The sequence below is a fragment of the Sorex araneus genome, chromosome 9, assembly GCF_027595985.1.
Source record: "Sorex araneus isolate mSorAra2 chromosome 9, mSorAra2.pri, whole genome shotgun sequence".
Taxonomy (NCBI): Eukaryota; Metazoa; Chordata; class Mammalia; order Eulipotyphla; family Soricidae; genus Sorex; species Sorex araneus.
Window position 1 is genome coordinate 54,921,553 of NC_073310.1, and position 21,674 is coordinate 54,943,226.

General features: G+C 41.1%; 1 protein-coding gene and 1 non-coding gene across 2 annotated transcripts in view; both read right to left on the bottom strand.

The window, feature by feature from the left end:
* Positions 1–319: 319 nt before the first annotated feature.
* MYO3A (myosin IIIA) overlaps positions 320–21,674 on the bottom strand; it is a 188,925-nt gene continuing 167,570 nt past the window's right edge. The window contains exons 30-33 of the mRNA XM_004605494.2: positions 17,231–17,337; positions 9,633–9,673; positions 6,603–6,734; positions 320–799 (exon numbers count right to left, since the gene is read on the bottom strand). Coding sequence (XP_004605551.2) covers positions 685–799; positions 6,603–6,734; positions 9,633–9,673; positions 17,231–17,337 — 395 coding nt within the window. The 3' untranslated portion in view covers positions 320–684. The remainder of the gene's footprint in view (positions 800–6,602; positions 6,735–9,632; positions 9,674–17,230; positions 17,338–21,674) is intronic.
* LOC129399004 (U8 small nucleolar RNA) lies at positions 9,409–9,542 on the bottom strand. Its single transcript, XR_008626854.1, has one exon. It is a non-coding gene; the product is annotated as a U8 small nucleolar RNA (small nucleolar RNA).

Consider the following 21,674-nt stretch of genomic DNA (forward strand, 5'->3'; position numbering starts at 1 on the left):
GAAGGTGGGGGATTTGCCTGGAGGTCTCATTTAGGAAGTAAGGACCGGTAGGAAGGCAGCCGAGCCTCTGGGCTGATGCAAGTAGAAGGACATTCCCCACTTCCTCCCCTCTCGCCTACACCCCGCATGGTTGGACAGCGGCTGGCTGGATGCCCCAAAGGGATTCTAACCACCAACCCCCAAAGCCAGGTACTTTTCGAGGCGCTTGTTTTATTTGGAAACCTTAATAACCAAGAAGAGGGCAACCGAGTGAGAGTTCATTTTCCAGGTCCTCCGCCGCCTCCCGCCCCAACCCCCACCCTCGCCTCCACTCGGCAGCTTTTGGGTTCAAGGCTTTGTTCTATTATGACAGGCTGCAGGCGCGTGTCCGGAAGGCCTGGGAGAAGCGATTCCCAGCAAGAAGACACTTTTGAAGTCATCCAAAATAAAAGAGGAGTCCGGGAGGGTTCAAGGCACAGGAGTCGCAACAGGTGAACGCAGTGATTAGATTGGGCACCCGCGATAGGGGTTGGTCAGCGGGTGAGCGCGAGCTGGGGTCCCACGAAGCCGCTAGTCTCCCTGGAGTCAAGGTCAAGGCCAGGGCTTCATTCAATGCCCCGGTGCTGGCGCCTAACGTCATAGTACCTCTCCAACCCCCAGTTTCGGGCTCGTCTCGACGATGGCGGTGGCCGCCCCGCCGCTGGGCTACAGCTGCTGGACGAGGCGCTGGCGCTGCGAGGTTTTGCGGAGGAGCCTTCGGTAGTCGTAGGGGTTGGCTGCGGGCCCGCTGGCCTCCTCTGGGCTGTCGGCCGCCCAGCACCTGCGAGCGAGACCCAGGGTCCGAGCGTCAGCCGCGCCACCGCGTAGCGCGTCCCCGCCTGGGCGAGTGCCTATGTCCCCTGTCAACCGCGGGCAGCGCTTGCCACGCCAGGATGGTGGCCAAAGGGATCTCTATGAGCCCTGCGCGGTCGGTTCTCAAAACTCCTGGACCAGGAGAGGAATCTGGAAGAAAAGGCGCCTGACAGTGTTATTTAAAATAGGCCAGCTTCAGTGTGGGGTGAAATAATGCACAAAGGATAAACAAATATTTGTTGTAGTGCCTATATATTTTTAAATAGTTTAGTCAAACAAGAAAACTCCAGATGCCCGAATAGGCCTTAGCATTTGGTATTTTAAAACTGCCCAATGTTCCTGACAAAATGGACCCCACCCCCCATATTAGGCCAGGCTCTCAGAGACCCAGGAGCCATGAAGCACAGTGGGGTGGGCTTTCTCAAACTTCTAGTATTACCATGAGGCTTTTGCATTAACTTCTCTATACCTATCCCTGGGAAGCCTGTCTGTGTTTACCCTAGGACTCTGGGTAGCTTGGAGGAGGAGGAGCTGTTCTTTAAAACAACTATACAGAAGGATCCATTTTCCCTCAGAAGCTTCTACCAAGTACCAGACACTGAAATAGGTGATAGGTATACAAGTCTCTGCAGTCCTGGAGTTTTCTAGATCAGTGTTGTCCTGCGGACTGCTTTAGCACACTGGTGAGAGGCACTGAACACAAAAGTGAAGCAGGTGAATGGAGAAAGAGAGATGGGATGTGATGGGATGTGTGACCGTGTGTACTGTCAATTTCATCACGGGTGCTCAGAAAAGACCTTTCTGATAAGGTGCCACATGAGGAAAGAACTGAAGGGGAGGAGTGAGTCACGGAGCCATTCCAGGACGACTGGTCAGCCAAAGTAGAGGTTCCAAGACAAGGGCATGTGTAATCTTGCTCAAAAAAAGAGCCAAAAGGCTACTATGGCTTGAAAAGGATAAGCAAAGGGGAGAACAGCAAAGGGTGAGGGCAGGAAGAAGGAGGGGCCAGCGAAGCAGGCAATTTAATGCTTTCAGACCATGACAAGCACTTGAATTTTACTTACAGCCGGAAACTAGAGGGTTCTGATGGAGGAGTGATTCATAAAAGGATCTGGCTGCCTGTGGGGAAGCAGGGAGCCCTCAGAAGAGACACTGCAATAGTCTAATAAGCAAGACTGATGGTGGCCAGGAAGGGGTTTTTAGAGGAGGAAAGAACGAGTCACATTCCAGTCAGACTTGGAAGGTGGTTTGCTGATGGATTAGATGTCTGGTGTAAGAGAAAGGATTCAAGATTTTTGGTTTAAACAATTGAAAGGATGGTGTTATTATTTAATGAGACAAGAAAGGCTGTGTTTTTTTTTTGAGGCGATACATTTTTTGCTTCTGCTTATACTAATTTTGAGAAATCTTTTCTATATGTAAGAGGAATGTTGAGTAGGTCATGGTATATGAGTCCCGATCTAGATCAGTGATCTTTGTCCAGGACACCCTAGTTAGTTAATGAAATTTAAGCTCAGGACACTATGGGTTGAGGAAGCAAAGGAGTAGAACATGCCAGTGTGGAGAAGTCAGTGGAATGAGCAAGAAACATCTAAGAGGATGAAAAAGATCACCCAGTGAAGTAGGAGTCAAGCTAAGAGAATGTTATACTGAGTCAAACTAAGAAAGTATTGTCCTTAATAGTGAGTTTTGTTGAAATATTGTATGCAATCAAAGTGAAAGTAAAGTGAAATTTATTAGTTACACAGGCGGGGGGGGGCTTAGGGTGGGGGGGCTAGGGGCGTGGGGGGGTTTGGGGTGTGAGGGGGCGGGGTGGAGCTATACTGGGATTCTTGGTGGTGGAATATGAGCACTGGTGAAGGGATGGGTATTCGAGCATTGTATAACTGAGATTTAAACCTGAAAACTTTGTAACTTTGTAACTTTCCACAATAAAAAATTAAAAAAAAAAAAAGAAAGTATTGTCCTGGAGGCAGATGGAGAAAATTCTTAATTAAAAGAAGTGAGTAGTCAAAGAAGAAATGTCTAATGTTGTTGATAGCATGAGATCCCAGATTCAGATCACAGGAGTATGGTCAAATGAAAGTCACTGGTGTTTCTGGAATGGGAGGTTTCTTTGAAGTGTTAGGAATGAAAAGCTGAGTGAAGTGGCTCAAGAGAAAGGGAAGAGAGGCAAGGCGTGGACTGGCAGGCCCCTATTATGCATTTCTCTTTTGCTGTAATGACGAGGAAGAAAATGGTGGTCTGGAAGGGGGATTGTATCAAGGGTATTTCTAAAAATGGGTCCAAATGCATCCTTTTCATAGATTATCCGGAATGATAAAACAATAGCGGAAATTATTCGAATTACAGAAGACTGAGATGGTCAACCACAGACAGTATTATTGTGCAGATGGAAGTATTTGAGTACAGAGAATAAAGAAAATGGTTAGCCATAATTGGGAGGATGGATTAGTCATCCAAGCAAACTGAAGGAATCTAGGGCAAGTGTAGAAAGAATGACAGAATGGATGGTGAGAACAGGTCTGTGTCACCTCCTGTTTGCTTTTTGATACATAGGGAATAAGGTTGTTAGCTAAGCATAAGGAAATTAGCTGAGAATAAGGAAATTGGGGTGGGAGTATTTGGGGCGTTATCTGATTATTCCTGGGGCTTACTCCTGGCTCTGTGCTCAAGAATCATTCCTAGTAATACTTGGGGGACCATGTACAATATTAAGGGATCTAATCCTGGGATGGCTTTGTGCAAGGCAAGCACCTTACCCACTGTACTATTTTTTTTTGGGCAAGCAATTTTAAGGTTTCAAGGAGAGAGGAATCCTGCAAGAGTGGACTGTAAAACTAGAGGAAAGTAATATTGCAAATATTAGAAAAAAGGAAACAAGTTAGAGAAATGAAAAATTGAGAGGAAAATTAGAAAATTTAGAAAATTATAATTAAAAAATTAGAAAATTAGAAAAAAATAGAAAAAAATTGGGGTTGGAGCAATAGCACAGCGGATAGGGCTTTTGCCTTGTATGTGGCTGACCCAGGTTCGTTTCCCAACATCCCATTTGGTCCCTCGAGCACCGCCAGGTGCAATTCCTGAGTGCATGAGCCAGGAGTAACCCCTGTGCATTGCCGGGTGTGACCAAAAAACCAAACAAAATTTTTTTTTAAAAAATAGAGAAATGTAATATTGCAAAATAGCTCTCAGGGCCTAAGGTGTGTGATTATAAGTCTTGAGTAAAATTAGATTGCGTTTGTCTTCCAGCCAAGTTTAACTTCAGTAAGTGGACAGAGGTGTGGATTGGCTATAAAATTGGATTTACCCAGAGCATGGGGTTGGCAACTGTACATTATGGGGGTGGGGTGTGTGTTGGGGGCAAGGTTATTGAAAGCACATATAAATGAGCAAAACGAAAGAAAAGGACTAGAGTTAATTATGCAGATGGAATATACCTTTATTATATTCCATTCTGGATAAATCCTTTAAAAAATCTTTGGAAGATTTTTCAGGGAATCTTGGGCTCAGTGGATACTTGACAAGGAAGATCTTTGTGTGGCTTCATCAGGGGCATCTATGGAGCAAATCACTATCTTTGAGTTAATGTCCTGAATTCCCTTACCTGCTCAGCTTATCATCTTTCTAAGGATGCTAATTGCCAACCATTTGCTAAGCACATCACACCTATTATCTCTAAGGACAAGATGGTAAAAACATAGAGCCTCTTATCCTCGACCGGCAGATGAAGACAGAGATGGTTCTAGTTACAAGAAGTATGGAGAAGTGGCATGGGCCAGAAGCATGGACATCTTGCTTTCCCTTCTATCCTTCTGCTTCTTTTCTTTGGAAGCAAAAAAGTTGAGGTGCTCCTGTTCCAATTTCCATTTTCCCCTTCTATATTTCTCGTACTTCCTTGCTGCAGTTAAATCCTACCTCAGTCTTAATATGCATTCCTTTATATTTCCTGCACAATCCCATCTGAAGGAGAAAGCTAGGTGACATGGATTTCCTGTGGCTGTCTAGTGCCTTTCCTGAGGGCTTGCTACTTGTTTGTATTATTTTACGACCATGAGGCACTCAATTCACCATCTGCTGCTACGTCACCCTCAAGTTTCTTCATTAATCCCCAAATGTCTTTTAGAGCTATTTTTCTGCTATAAACCCAGGATCATATTGAGGATGACCCATGCTTTTGATTATTTTTATTTCCATATTTTATCTAAGGTTAGAAAACTCCTCTCAGAATTTCTCTCTAAAGTTAAACTCCTAAGATGCAAGAGTCATGTTTTACATACCTTGTACTCACCCTTCCTCAAACACCTAGCCTGGGGCTTTGCACAGAGTGGGGGATGGGGAGTGGGGTGGGGCTCAACACAGTCTAGTGTTTAAGGTCACTGACACTTAACTTAAAAAAAGCCTGTAGTCAAATTATGGCTCCATCTCTTATTACCCTTTGACTCTTTGCCATCATTAAACAAACTTTGCTCCTTCAGTTATAAAATGGGTTATATAAGAGAGGTTGCCCTGGGGATTAAATGAGATCATAACCTAGTGCCTAGCATAAAATAATGACCCATCCCAAATCATCTACTTTCTAGAATTTTCTTATTCTGGTGAACAGTAACTCTGTATCTACAGAGGTGTACTGGAACATCAGGCAGGACATCGTGCTCTAAGAGCAGACGTGAATCTGCAGTGGGAGAAGATGGAAATTATCCTGGAGAGGAGGCAGAGTAGGTGGTTAAAAGAGGGAAGCAGGCAAGTGAATGAAAAGCAATTTCAAAGAGGGAAAAAGATGCTGGATTTTAGTTCCCTAAATCATTGTGTGATTTTGGGCAAGTCACTTACTCTTACTGCCACTTGTTACTTTCTTAGAGAAACTTTATGATTTGATCAGAGCTTTATGCTCCAACATGTTACAGTTCTGAATCCAAAGATGGAAGGATACAACTTATTTTGGAGATAAAGGGCAGAAATCATAGTGCAGGAAGATTCTGCAAAAGCTAATATAGATAATAGCCACTATGTATGGAACACCCCCCTTTTTACTACCTCTGGCATTAAGAACCCCACATTTATTTTTTCACTTAATTTCATCTCCTTGGAAACATAGTGATGCAGTTCATAGTAAATCTTTTGCAGATGTTGAAACGAAAGTCTAGTAATGTGATTAGGGACTGTCCACTGCCTAGTGACAGAATCAGGATTCAGTCTAAGTCTGCCTGCCTCTCAAACTTTTTTTCTTACCCACAACTCATCTTGTGCGAGAGACAGAGAAGGGGTTTAAGTTACTTCGGCAACAAGATATTCATCGAGAATTTTGGAAAAACACTCTTCTTTGCCTGTCATGCTCCCATTTTTTTTTTTTTTGCTTTTTTTGGGTCACACCTGGCGATGCACAGGGGTTACTTCTGGCTCTGCACTCAGGAATTACCCCTGGCAGTTCTCAGGGGACCATATGGGATGCTGGGATTTGAACCCGGGTCGGCCGCGTGCAAGGCAAATGCCCTACCCGCTGTGCTATCTCTCCAGCCCCTTGCTCCCATTTTTAAGATACCATCTTCCCATCTTATTATTATGTTTTCTCAATTTCAAAACTTTACAAATGATTTTTCAGGAAATTAAAAGTCCCCAAGTTGTGATAACTAATTTAAGTTATGCCAAATACAGTTTAGTAGCAAGATAAAAAAAATAGAAAATATCATATCTCCAAGTGAATTTCCTATTTCTTTGTTCTCAACATAACCTAATACCCACCATTCTAAATAAAATAAAGTGTTTATTACCTTTCATCAGCCTCACAACATTGATCCAGGTGTTCCCTCTGTTGGCTTTGTTCTTTGAAACTAGGGTCCAGTGGTCCGGAATGCAAAAATTTCTTATAATAGAAATCTTCCAAATCTAACAGTTTCCCTTGACTGTGATGAACACATAAACACAGCAATGTCAATCTCTCTTTTTGTTAATTTTCTTCTTATCAAATACTTACCGTAATTTAAGAGTTGCTCTTACAATGTCAATAGAAAGGGGAAATGTTTTGAAATATGCGAAATCAGTTTATTCCATAAATTAAAAAAGAAAAGCAAGTCCCTCATCTCTTATTTTCTAGAGAGCTTTAGCTTCTGGACAGCTTTCCTGGTAGGCTGCTCAGCTTGGAACAAAACTAGTAGTGACTAGATATTGTATTGTTGATTGGCTAGTCCTGGTTCAAATCTGATTTTCCAGCTACTATGAGAAAAGTGGACCTTTTTGCACTAACACAGTGTTTTCTTTTTTTTAAATTTTTTTTCAGAGAATCACTGTGATGTACAGTTACAGACTTATGAACTTTTGTGTTTGCATTTCACTCATACAGTGATCGTTTACCCATCCCTCCACTAGTGCCCATTCACCTCCACCAATGATCCCAGTATCCCTCTCACCACCCCCACCCCATCCCCCACCACCCCACCCTGCCTCTGTGGCAGAGCATTCCCCTTTGTTCTCTCTCCTTTTGGGTGTTGTAGTTTGCAATAGAGGTATTGAGTGGCCATCATGTTTGGTCTATAGTCTACTTTCAGTTCGCATCTTCCAACCTGAATGGGTCCTCCCGACATCCTCTACTTGGTGTTCCCTTCTCTATCTGAGCTGCCTTTCCCCTAGCATGTGAGGCCAGTTTCCAAGCTGTGGGGCAGACCTCCTAATCCTTATCTCTACAACTCTTGGGTGTTAGTTTCCCACTATGTTATTTTATATTCCACAGATGAGTGCAATCTTTCTGGGCTGGAGCGATAGCACAGCAGTTGGGCTTTCGCCTTTCACGCGGCCGACCTGAGTTCAATTCCTCCGCCCCTCTCGGAGAGCCCGGCAAGCTACTGAGAGTATGGAGCCCGCATGGCAGAGCCTGGCAAGGTACCCGTGCATATTGGATATGCCATAAACAGTAACAATAAGTCTCTCAATGAGAGACGTTACTGGTGCCCACTCGAACAAATCGATGAGCAACGGGATGACAGTGACAGTGACAGTGAGTGCAATCTTTCTATGTCTGTCCCTCTCTTTCTGACTCATTTCTCTTAACATGATACTTTCCATGTAGATCCACTTATATACAAATTTCATGACTTCAGAGGCAAAAAGGTATAGTAGAAATGACATCTGCATTTCTATGTTCATTGCAGCACTGTTTACAATAGTCAAAATCTGGAAAAAAACCAGAGTGCCCAAAAATAGATGACTGGTTAAAGAAATTTTGGTGCATCTACACAATGGAATACTATGCAGCTATTAGACAAGATGAACACAGTGTTTTCTAGTTTGATCAGTTGTCACTACATTATTCCACAGTCACTACTCATGAGCTTATTTTATTTCTTTCAAGGCAACCTTCTATCACACACTACCCTACTTTTTGGTTTGGGTGTCACAGCCAGCAGTGCTCAGGGCTTACATCTGGCTCTGCATTCCGGGATCACTTCTGGTGGGGCTTAGGGTACCACATGGGGTGCCAATATTGGAACCGACACTGGCCACGTGCAAGACAAGTACCTTGCCTGTTGTACTATCTTCCTGGATTCCCTAATTTAAGGGATTCATTTCTGCTCTACGTTTTGATTTTTTCTGCATGGTATACACACAGGGGAGGATTCTAAGTTATTTTAATTCTTGGATTTCTTTGGGCTACAGTTCTGTTTCCAGTGGTGCTGGATACCTATAATCTGATGGGACTTCATATGAGATGAATAGGGTAGGACTGGAAACTCTCAGAAACTAACAGCCATCTTGAGAAAAAGTGCTTTCTAAGTTAGAGTAGTCCAATTTACAAACGAATTCTCAGAATGCCACCAATCAATTAGTCATGAACTCTGTGCTCAACACATGTTTAATAGAAGAAACTTCACTGTCTTGTAACACAACTTGAAGTTGTGGTATAGTATTGAAATGTTAACGTATCAATGGACTGACATAAACTTAAGTTATAAGAAAAGGGGAATAGTGTGAATTTAATTATGGTACAACTGCAGGTGTTATAAACAGCATGCTTCTAACAAATTTATGAAAATAGTAACAAGTGACAGAGAAATCTTTCAGGTGGTGGGTTGGCCCTGGTGAGTATTACACATAAAGGTGTAAAGCTAAATCCTTAAAGTTCTATATATCATAAACCAATGATAACTCAATAAAAACAATACCAAATGAGATTTGCTACTGATGCAAATCAATAGCAAATTCATAACACCCGATGAAAAAAAAATCAAGGACTTTGGGGGAGCATAAAAGCAGAAGCAAACAAGGACTTTGGGTTCGTGGACATAGTCATGTTCAAATTGCTCAATTAAAAACCATTTCAGTTGACTCAGAAAAGCAAATTTGGTATGAGTACAAAATGATTCATTAGAAAACTATATTAGTTCCTGTTGTAGGCCTCTTGCTGTACTAGCCTAATATATTTCCAATAGGCAAGCTCATATACCTCACATACAGACCACATGTTTCTACTATTATGGTATCAAAAACACAAAACTTTTCATATATATGTATACACATGCACACAAACACACACACATATACATATATATATATTCCCCAATTGGTGCTTTTTTTTCGAGAATAATCAGATAGGAGCAATTAGAATATTTGGCACCCTAATCACAGGAGACAGTAATCATGAATCATGCCAACTTCAATCATCATGCTCTATCTGCCCTCTAAATAGTCCGATAGGTAAGGATTACTCTACATAGCGATCCAATCAGTGCTCTTTAACCATACTTTGAGCAAGTAGATTTATATTTTTTTGATAAGATTGCTTATTAAAATCTAAAAATAAAAATTACCTATCTTTCCTTGGTCTTCGTCTCTCTTCTTGGATTGATTTCTAAAGGGAATTAGGAGAATTTAAAAATCCACATACTATTATTATATTGCTGAACATACTCTGAATATCCAAATACATTTATTTATATAAAGGCTAATTTAGAAACAAGCAAGTAGGTATGATATTTCTAAATTTAAAGAAACATAATTTATTCCAATTTTACTGATTATGAATTTGTGGTTATTTTTTCAGGCACAGACTCAGATTGATCTTTATATTCAATAAGAAACAAGAGAGTGCTCCATAGTGACCAATACATACATGATTACATAAGGTCTATTCACTTAGTAATACTTAGACACGGGGACAAAATGTCAAATTTTCTGGAAAATACCTTTCCCTATTACCAATGCAGTATTGATTTGGGCAGATTAATCAGGTTGCTTTGTTTGGAGCAGTAAAATTTATTTAAAAACTATATGAAGTCTTAATGCATGCCTATCACCATGCTAGCTCTATATATGTGACGTTTGATGTCTTTTACACCAAACTTGTCTGCAGGGAAAGCAGATGAGTGGAAGTGTGGGCAAGTACAACAGTTCACAAAACAATGAAAAAGTGGAAGGTTAAGTGATGTATAAGTTCATTTGCAAGATGTTCTCATAATTGAGAACTTTAGGTATTGAGGCACACATTAGAATATTAAATTATGTAACTAATACTTCATTTTGAGCATTAACAAAATGTTAAAGTTTCACTCTATTTTTAAATTACAAAACAGTTTACCTTTTATGTTTTAACATTAGTTATGCATTCCATGTGTGCTAGCTCATATATTTGAGCAGATATAGTTGAACAATGCAAGGGCATATGTGTACTTTAGGCTGAATAAAGTACACATATGCCCTTGCATTGTACAACCCCACTCACCATGAGTAAGCTGAGGACATAATTGTGGAAATCCTAAGCAGATATCAAATGGCAGGCCCCATAAAAGGGCAAGATAATAAAAATGTCAATTGATGGCTTGTAAATATTGACTTTATAGAGTATTTTTTCCTCATGATTTATTATGTGTGACACTGATAGTGGATGAGTGAAAAATTATTGTTTTCTTTTATTCTGATTAGTATTTTAGAGGGTGAGTGAGTAGAAGGGAATACTTAAATATACTGAGTTGAAAGTAGACATTCGGGAAACAATAATGTAAGGGGTAAGACACCAATTACATTTCTGTTCTCATTTTCTACTACTACTTCACATTTTGAATCCAATGCCTAAGGCAAGGAGATACTTAGAAATAATTCTATTAGGGGCACAGGTACAGTGACCCCCAGTAGTCTAGCTAGAAATCCTGGGGTCACAGAGGGGTCTGCTGCAGCTGCCGTAACATGACAGAGGGCATGCCTCTTCGATCTTTTATTTGATTAATGGTCATTCTTATTTTGGGCAACTATCTTATAACCCAAAGATATACTTATAGGATGGCATTATGCTGATTACAAGAGGTAGCTTTTAGACAACTGATAATCACGTAACATTGTGACCTTGAATTCTCAGGCTGGTGGTCCCCTTTTACTCTGGATTGACATTTCTCTCTGGGAGAGTGTTAAAGTTGGTTCTCCATGAGAGGGAGTACAGAAGAGCAAATACTGTCCAGGATTATTTCTTCCTTGCCTATGCTAGAACATGCTAATAAAATAAAAATCAATGATACATTTTCCCAAAATCTGTGCAAGATAATTTGTAATAGAATTATAGTAAACACAATCAAGGTAAAAATCTAGAGAAGTTGTAATAGAGGGACCAAATGAAGCATTTGTGTTAAGATGGAGCCGTAGGCTTGTCTCTTATTTTTCTCCCAACAATGACTAAAGAAAAGGCCAAGATGGAGTTCTTATATTTTATTTCTCACTGAAGTCCAGTACCTCAAACTAGATGCACTTATTGCTAAAACAATATTTTCAGTTATACTTTGTTTGCTTTTGAGGAGCACAGTCAGCTGTGTTCAGGGCTAACGCCTGGTGACCACATGGGGTACAATGGATCGAACTGAGTGGGCTGCATGCAGGCAAGTGTCCTATCCACTGTACTACCTCTCCAACCCCTTCATTACATTTTGAAGTCACACGCTACCAACCTGAGATTTGAAAAGACAAAAAAGATGCAAATATCACATGAAAGTTTCCTGTAGAGCCAGAGTAAAGAAGTGAGTAAGTGGGAGGAAAAGATGACAAGAAGGACTCTGGGAAGGGTGTTTCATGAAGCCATTGAAAAAAAGAGGGAGTTACGTCACGTTCTCTCTCTCTTCAGATGACCCAAAGATACACATTCTATGACAAAGCTTTTATGAACAAAATCTTTTTTTTCCTTTTGGAAATATGCTAACACTTTCTGTATTTACAGGTCTTCACAAAGATGAGGAAAATAGCAACATCTCCAGAAAAAAAAAAAAAAGGCAGAGTGACCAAACTGCCTTCTACCATAATTCTGGAATGGTACCAGAGGAAATAAACCAGAGAGCTTTCACTAAGAGCATTCACCACTCATTTTTGGAGAAAACTGTTGGTCCTGAGCCATCATTTTTCTCACAGCTACACAGCTTCTGTGCATTAAAGCAGGCAGCACACATGTTGTCACAGGACATTTTCTCAGCTGATTTTTGTGTCTCCATTGCATCTTAGATTAAGCTTACTCTGATTTTGGAAATGACAAAAGCAAAATTTCCTAGGTCCCCACACATTGATGCCAGCATTTACCACCTGAGGCTCACTTGACTGTGACCTAACACAAACTGCAGGGCCATGTTAATGTATTAAGAGCATCAAGTCATAGAAGAGAGTTATTTTTTTTTTCTCGGAGGGTAGGGGGGGTGTTGGGGAGTAGAGCGCATAGTGGGAGTTCTCTGTGGTGCTCAGAGGGCCTGAGGTCCACTCCCAGAGATTTCTGGCCAACCTGTGCGAGGAACTGAGGGTGTGGTGCTGCTTGGACTCTGTGGAATTATTGGGGATCAAATCAGGGTTGGGCACATAACTGATATACTATCACCATGGCCCGAGAGATAGTATAGTGTTTGGATGACAGAAATACCACAGTAAAAAGTGACATTCAAGGGGAAACAGAACAATCAGATAGAAAAAGCTAGAACACCTAGAAGGATCTTGCTTGAGTCCAGCCCAAGTCAGCTTAGCAATACCAAGAGTCTTGGGCTCTGGTGGTTGGATATTCAGACCAGTGTAGGAGCAACACAGTTCCAGCAACATCAACTTTCTAACAGTGAGCAAAATCACTGCTTTCATAGAGCTTAGCTAGTCAACGGGAAGGCTAGACAAGAGACTAGTAGACAAATAGTGACAAGTTCTATGAAAAAGTGGAGGGAAATGCATAGAGGTACTATAACTTTTTAAAATTAAAATTTTTGTTATATCTTCAATTATTAATAACTCGGAGTTATTTAAAGCTCATGAATCTTGATATCTCTCACTGCATTGAGAAAATGAAACACAGGAAACTAGTATATTACAAGTGAAAATCTGCCCTGCCCTTACCTGGATTCAGGGTATGAGTAAAACTTATTGGTATAATGGGGGCCTTTCTCCCTTGACCCAAAAAATTTTCTTTTTTTTGTGTCTTTTTGGGTCATATCCAGCGATGCTCAGGGCTGCTGACTCCTAGCTCTACACTCAGGAATCACTCCTGGAGGTGCTCGGGGGACCATATGGGATGCTGGGAATCGAACCCGGGTTGGCCGCGTGCAAGGCAAATGCCCTACCCACTGCACTATTGCTCCAGCCCCCCAAAATTTTCTGTAATGTTAAGCTAGAACCCTCTCTGATCCACACACACCTGAATAAAGTACCAACAGCTCTACTCACTTAGTGACCTTGAGCCACTGAGAAAAGGTTTAAAACGTGCAGTAGCAAATGTTTTAGAAATGTGTTCCTGAAAACTACTTAAAATTAGAGAAAGTGGTTGTGGTTGGATGATGGGTCAAGGGAGAAAGGCTCTAACACAGCAATAATTTACTCATGTGTAATACCCTGAATCCAGGTAAGGGCATGGCATGTTATCACTTATAACGTACTAGTTTCTTATGTTCTATTTCTCACTGAAGTCAGATATGTCAAGACTCAGCATATTTAAAAGATTCTTAGTCACTAATAATTGAAGAAAGAGCAATACAAATTGAAGATAGGGCAAAACATTTTACTTTCATTCAAAACCAACAGGATGTTGACAAAGTAAGAATTCGGGGTGGGGGAGAGTCTCAGCCTTGGTGAGGCTCAGAAATTCAACTGGAACTTTTCACTGGTTGGCTGTTAGTGCCAAGCGTTTCACTTTATGTCATTAAAAAATATTGCAGTTTCTAATGTTGAAAACAGTTTCTATTGTGCTGAAGTCATAATTTTCGCTTCAACTGCAGTTAATAAGGGCCATTTAGTGTCATTTATTACTTTAATCTGGGGTTAACAAAATTTTTGATCATTTCCAATCTTGTTCTCAGCTGTTCTTTTTATTTAACTGTATAAAAAGTGCCAGAATATATCCTATTTTAGAAACAGGGTAGAAAAAATTCAATATTGCTTTTTAATCTATACTATAATAAAATAATAATCAAATGCAGTTACTGAAAATTTATACTTTCAAACTTACTCCTAATTATATTTCATTGCACTCAAAGCACATTTATTGCAGGCCTACTATGTGTCATATTTAATACAAGAAGCAAACTCTTTAATCTTATAGAAACGGCATCAATCGCAATGTCGTCTGAAAAAAATTCCATGATAGGAAAGTATGGACCTCTTGGGAGGATGTAGGGAGAAATCTTTTGGGATGTGGGAGGTATCCACAAGGCCTTCTGACGAAAAAAACATTGAGGCAGAGGTGTCTTAATCACACAGTCAAGAGGAGAAAGAAAAGTATGTTTTAGGCTGAGAGAAGAGCATATCCCAGGATAAATTTCTATGGACAATTTGAAACACAAACAGATTAATGAGATGGAATGACTGGGGTAGTGAGTTTGAAGGAAATGATTAATATCAATAACAGGTTATTTAGACCATATTTAGACCAGGGTTTGTATCATGGGATTGTAGAAATTACCTGCCTGGAATGCAGCCCTGGAGGAGGCAGGATAAAGATATCAGTGGAGGGCATAAAGAGAAACAGAAATTCCACAGGTATTTGAGACATAGAGTTTTGGATATAGAAGATGAGGGAGGAGTCAAGAAAATATTCAGAGTATGGGCCTGTAAAATGAGTTGGTCGCTTATGAAATATCACATATGTGTGATTCTATTTGCCTAGAATGCCCACAGTAGGCAATTCTATAGAAGTTACTCTATAGTGGTCAACTATGAGAGGCAGGAATGGAGAGAGATGACTAAACCGGTATTGAGTGTCTTGAAGTGATGAAAATGCTCTGCCTTGGTTGTGGGGATGATTGTACAACTCCACGCATGTGCTGAAAACCATTTAATTGTGCATTTCAGATGGGCAAATTAGTCTGTGAGATATTTTATCATAACTATATGTGTATATATTTATGCCCATGATAACTATACACATGCATGCATATATGTATAAATGTCTATGAAATACATATAGAATGTATAAAACAAACATTAGGCAGTTTGGTATTTGAGTCCAGAATGAGAGAGAGACAGAGAGAGATCAGAGCTAGAGATAAATATTTAAGAACCAGCTGAGGGGAGGCAGGGATGGTTTATCAGCAAAAGCACTTGCCTTGCAAGTACATGGCTGCGAGTTAGATCCCCAGTGTGCCCACATGCACTTAGAAAATCTATTGTCTGTTGGGGCTGGAGCGATAGCACAGCGGGTAGGGCGTTTGCCTTGCACTCGGCCGACCTGGGTTCGATCCCCGGCATCCCATATGGTCCCCCAAGCACTGCCAGGAGCAATTCCTGAGTGCAAAGCCAGGAGTAACCCCTGAGCATCGCTGGGTGTGACCCAAAAAGCAAAAAATAAAAAATAAAAAAAAAATAAAGTACTCCTTTAAAAAAAAAAAAAAGAAAAAGAAAATCTATTGTCTGGGATCCCAGCTCTACACCACAGTGTACAGTGTGCAGTACACACCTATGTGTTAGCCAACATCACAACTTAAGTCTGTGAGCCCCAGTGAGCACAACAAAAAGGTGTGAAAACATATTGGCCAGGAGTTAGGCCTCATCCCCAGGTAATAACCAATACAATTGTGAGACCACAGTGAGTGTTGTGATGGGCACTGCAGCCAGATGTGTGACATCTTACCCATGTAAGCACCAGAGTGTGAACACCACAGCCATGCATGTGTGCCACTCCTGGTCCTCTCAACCACAAGGGGGACAGGTGGAGTGGAGGGGATGATGAGCAGCACAGACAAGGCAGTTGATGAGAATGTCCAGTGGTAATGGAAGGAGCAGAGAACCCATGGCAGAGTCCTTTGCAGTACCACCAGGAAGAGGAACCATCAGAGAAAGGAGAGGACCAGGAGACCAGTGATTTGGAGATCAAAGGGAGCTTTATTTCCTGCCCAGGAGCTGGGAAACTTAATTCCAATAGATGCCAAACATAGCCTGGGTCTTTATAAGGATTGTTGCTTTCTCAAAATGGAGGAGAGAAGTAGAAGAACCAGAAAGTACCAAAGAACTAGAGAGCACCAAGCCCGGGGCTGGAGAGAATGCCACTCTCAAAAGTGATTTCGAGAGTTAACTATGAATATGGTGGCCAGGGCATGGGGCTGAAGACTTGTTTTAGGTACAGTGAGGGAAGACTCCGGCTGAACTATTTGAGAGCTTATTCAAGGATGGACATAATCAGATTTGTGGGTTAGAGGAATTTTTTGGTCTGGACAAGAGTGGCTGATAGTAGAAATGATTAGGTGGGGTTTAAAATATTCCAGCTAGGGAATAATGATGGCATGAAAGGGGTACCAACGTAGTTCCTCTGAGGTTAGAGGAGGGAGAAGCACTGGAACGAGCATTTACTGAGGGAAGCCACAGTGCTGTGTGACACAGCAGCTGTTAGGTTTGAGAGTGAATACAAGACGGAGGGGGGGGAGTTCTGGTTTACAAAACCATGGGGATGCCTGAGGCATTCAGGGAGAACCTGAGAGCAGGGAGAAGGCTCTGGGAGTCAGAGGTGCTTATTGCAATCAATGGTCTTCACGCCTAACGGGGACTTTGCAGTGTCTCAGATCCCTGGTCTCCGAGATGGGCAACAGCCTAGCGGGGCTGTTTCTACGATTTGATGCCACAAACCTAGTCACTCCCTAGGACTGGCGCTATAAAGTTCTCTGTGCATGCCTCCTCTTCCTCCTTTGCTTCCTCCTCTTTTCTGTTTGCTTCAGGGTCCTTTCAGGAAAGTGCCTGCACCTCTCTTTGGGGTTGATCAAGGGACCAGCAGAGGACACTACTCGGAGGACAAGGCCGTTCCAGGACCTGGGGGAGAGGAATGGGGACTGGAGGGAGAGCCCAGAGCCCTGCCACTCAGGCCCAGGAATGACAAGGAGCTAAAGCTCCTTGACATCTCCCTTTGACATGCCAGCATGGTGACCATTGCACACTGACCATGCGTGGGGCTATGGCTCCCAGGGGATAAGAGTGAGCCACTTACATGCAGTAGATAGTAATATGAGGAATCTTCAGGGTTATTTAATGTTTTAGGCATCCGGGGCCGTCTTGGGGGTCTCAATATTTTTAGCTCTTCTCCTTTAGCGACACCTACAAGAAAAGTGATGATAAACAGGACTTCAATGACAAAGACTAACACAAAACAATCTTTTCCTGTGGGGACAAATCAGAAATGAAAACTATACCAGTGGAGCTAACGCTGGGAGTAAAAGGAAACACTTTGTTTCCCCGCAACCCACCCTCATTCTGTTCTTCCTTCTGATGATCTGGTGTTTTGGGACTTGGAGACTGGGGAGAAGGAAAGAAGGGAAAGGAAAGAAGGGCAGAGTTTAGTAATAAAGAGTAGGGTACAGCAGGTTAGTGAATTGAGGAGAGAGAATTCAAAGCTTATGAATACATTTTGAGAGGGTTATTATATTCAAAGAATCTTGCAGCCTCAGCACTTCACCGCCCCTCCCGCCAGCATTAGACAGACACTATCCATTCAAGCACTGCATGAGATCCTTTATTTGATTGCTCAAATATGTAATGTTATTTTATTTGTAATTAAAAATAATTATTTGATTATTCAACTAAATAAAGTAAGGGGTTACTCTTGGCTCTGCATTCAGGAATTACTCCTGGTGGTGCTTGGGGAACCAGATGGATTACTAGGGATTGAACCTGGGCCAGCTGTGTGCAAGGCAAGCACACTACCCATTGTACTATCTCCCTAGCCCCTTCATGAGCTCCTCTAAAAGCGCAAAACTTATATCACCCAGACAAGGGAACTGATTATTTTCAGCCCATCTTGTTCTTTCATCAAAACACAGGATCTCAAATTATTTTCAACTTTAACTTAAAAAAAGCTTTGACTGAGAAAGAATAAAGCTCGTTATCTTTGTCTATTCTTTCTTCGTGTTGTCAACACAGGAAGTTTTTCAAAGCTGAAAGCACACTGTTGGAGCTTCTAATATTTGCAAGGTTATTATTATTATTTCCTATTGCTTTTCCCTCCCCCCGCCAACAGAGCCTCAACAGTTGAGAACCTCCGGAACCCAGCCACAGCCATGCTCAGGCCACTCTCCACATGTTCATATGAGCCTCATGCATGGGGGAGCTGGCAGAGGAACCCAGGTATGTGGGATCCGAGGTCGAGATCTCCAAGGCTGCTTGGATAGGGACTGGGCATTTTCCACCCAGATCCCCATTTTTCCAGTAGCTAGGCAGTCACACCCAGAGACTGCCCCTGGCACTGTGTAATCCCATCAACTGCCAACATCCAGAGACTATAAAACCAAGCTCCCAAATGCATCTAATAGCCTAGTTCTCCCTCTTGGAGAACCTGAGAAGCTATACCAAGAATCTATTGCCCACTTGGGAGAGCCTGGCAAGCTCCCCCTGGCGTTTTCATGTCCATAACAGATATATACGTACCTCTTGAAGAGCCCAGCAAGCTACCGAGAGTGTCCCGCCTGCACGGCAGAGCCTGGCAAGCTATCCATGGTGTATTTGACATGCCAAAAACAGTAACGATAGGTCTCATTCCCTGACCCTGTAAGAGCCTCCCATCATTGGGAAAGACAAGTAAGGAGAGACTGCTAAAATCTCAAGGCTGAGCGTAATAGAGACGTTACCGGTGCCTGCTCGAGTAAATCGACGAACAACGAGATGGCAGTGATACAATGATAGGTAGCTTCAAATGTAGAGAGCTAATGGAACACTCGGAGTATTTCTATTTTTTCAGGATTCTCTACCATCTCCTCCCCAATTGCATTTTGAGAAGAAACGTCTTCAAAGTTAGATATATCAGAGTTAATGTGGGTGGAGAATTTGGATCATTATTGGAAAACAACCTTTATTCAATATAGATATCTGACCTTATATTTACTAGCAGCACTTTAAGGACAGTAATAGTTCATTCCTTTGGATAGTAAAGGGAAATCACAATTGCTGATCCTTGCAGACAACAATACACAGAAACCAATTGCCCCACACCATACTAATGAAGTCAAAACAAATCAACAAACATCATTGCTTACTAAGTGTAAGCAATCATGACCAGCGGTGTGACTTGGCTTCTACCAGCAGAGACTCGGAGATGTCTATTTTTCCAGTCCCATACCCAGCCGATTAGAGGGACACACTAAGAAACATCTATGTTCTAATATTCTTCAGATAATTTATTTAAAAAATGTATGAAAGATTGCTGGATGACAAAGATAGATCGGTTAGTGAAGAGTACTTCTCAGTGGTCAAATCCACAGAACAATGCTAATCAGAGGAAAAACATGACAGTCATAAATGACTCTCTTTATTGGAATAAAAGCAAAGAAAATGATATATTTGTTAATATACCATGTTAATTGAGATTAGCAATGGATAAGAGCAGAAACACTTTTCCAACAAATTCCCTGCAGGTTTATGTCCTATTCTCTCTCTCCCTGGAACAGAGGTAGTGAAGAGAATCTAAAGGTCTGACCCCTGAATGAGCTGTCTTCAGTATAGCAGTGTAAAGAAAATGGTCAGATCTAAATTCTTGCAGTATCATAAAGAGTGATCTTATATATTTTCCCTCTCCTTCCCCTTATGCTGATTATTAAACAGCTTTTATTGATGCCTGGAGAGTTTTATTATTTTACTGTGTATTGCTCCTATATATTACTTATTTGAATTTGAAAGGTAAGAATGATAAAAATGTGACAATGGTAAAAACAAAAAAGCATACAGTGCTATACTTTTAGAGTGACCCGGGAACAAGTTTGAACCTGAGTTTAGTGTTAAAGTCTGGATTAAACCAACAAGACATTACTATTACAATAAAAATGAATTAAATTGAAGATGGCAAGAAATCTAAATAAATCCTATGAGAGAGAAAAACAAAATAAATTCCGAGGAAAAAGGAAGGCAAGTCAACTTCTTGTTACCATTTTCTTAGCAAGTGTTCTCTCCATTCCATCTGACTTCTATTTCCAAGAATTTTGAAACTGCCTTCTAGAAAGTCAAGGGTGCCCAATTTGTTGAAAAATTTAAAGGTCTTTCGCCTGTCCTTCTATATACTTCTGTCTATGACTTCTTCATCATTTACTACTATTGGTCATCTTTTCCATTCATTACTAGGAAGAGGGTTATGAAGGCAAGTTTTAAAATCTTTATCCTGTTCTCCTGGAACTTAAGGAAATGCTTGACACAGAATGGGTGATTAAAGTTTGTTGGGTGAAGCTGAGGATGTGATTCAATGGAAGAGCACATGCCTCCTGCCTTGAATGTGTGAGTTCCTAGGTTACACACACACACACACACACACACACACACACACACACATGCACACACACCCATGCACACTGCTGGATGAGTAGTAAATCCTCCCTTTGCCTCCTGGATTTAATCCCTCCCATCCCAACTCCCTGCACATTCACTACTACTCCAGACTGACGACTCCCTAATCGGCACCTGGGTAGACCTTCCCCAATGCCAGAGCACCTTGCCCTGTTTTTCCTTCTTCCATTTTTACATTCCCTGTTTTTAAGTTCCCTATTAATGTTTCCATCTCATACTCTCAGACTCAAACAAACCAATGGTCATCTTTCTTTTTCTATTTTATATACACTAAGCTCAATGGAACCATTATTTCTGTTATCCATGTCCAAAAATACTTATATATCACCTTTGCCTTCTTCTTTTAGATTTCCTATAGATAATCAGCCATCAGTTTCTGTCAAGTTTGGACATGTCCTTTGAGATATCTACTATTTATCTATTATTTATACGTGTATACCACTGATTACCACTCAAAACTGCTCAAACAATTGCCAACTCTGAATCTGTCTCTCAAGCTTTATCTCACACAAAAGGCATTTGATTTGAAATACCTGTGAAATTTAATGAGATTTGAGAGCCAGACTTTCACTTTCTAAAACACCATGATTAAATTACTTCATTCAATTATGAAATTTTATTATTCAAATGACATGAGAAGGCTAATTTGAAGTATCGCAGCCCAAATGTTCTTAGTAGCATTATTTACAATAACTAAAATATGCAACTTGTCTAAATATTCATCAACAGATGACTGGATAAATAAGCTATAGTGGTAGATCTCTATATTTATATATAATAGAAATTACTCTATTTATTTATTTAGTTTGTTTTTTGGGTCACACCTGGTGATGCACAGGGGTTATTCCTGGCTCATGCACTCAGGAATTACTCCCAGCAGTGCTCAGGGGACCATATGGAATGCTGGGAGTCGAACCTGGTTGGCCGTATACAAGGCAAATGTCCTAACCACTCTACTATCATTCCAGCCCCACTCTGACATTTTAAAAATCATGGTTTTTAGTATAAAAAGTTGGAGAGAGGAGGACACTGGAACTTGGATGATGTTCACATTATTCATTTTCAAACTTTTAAACAAGCTAAGCCCCTGAAATTCCAAGTGTTGTTTA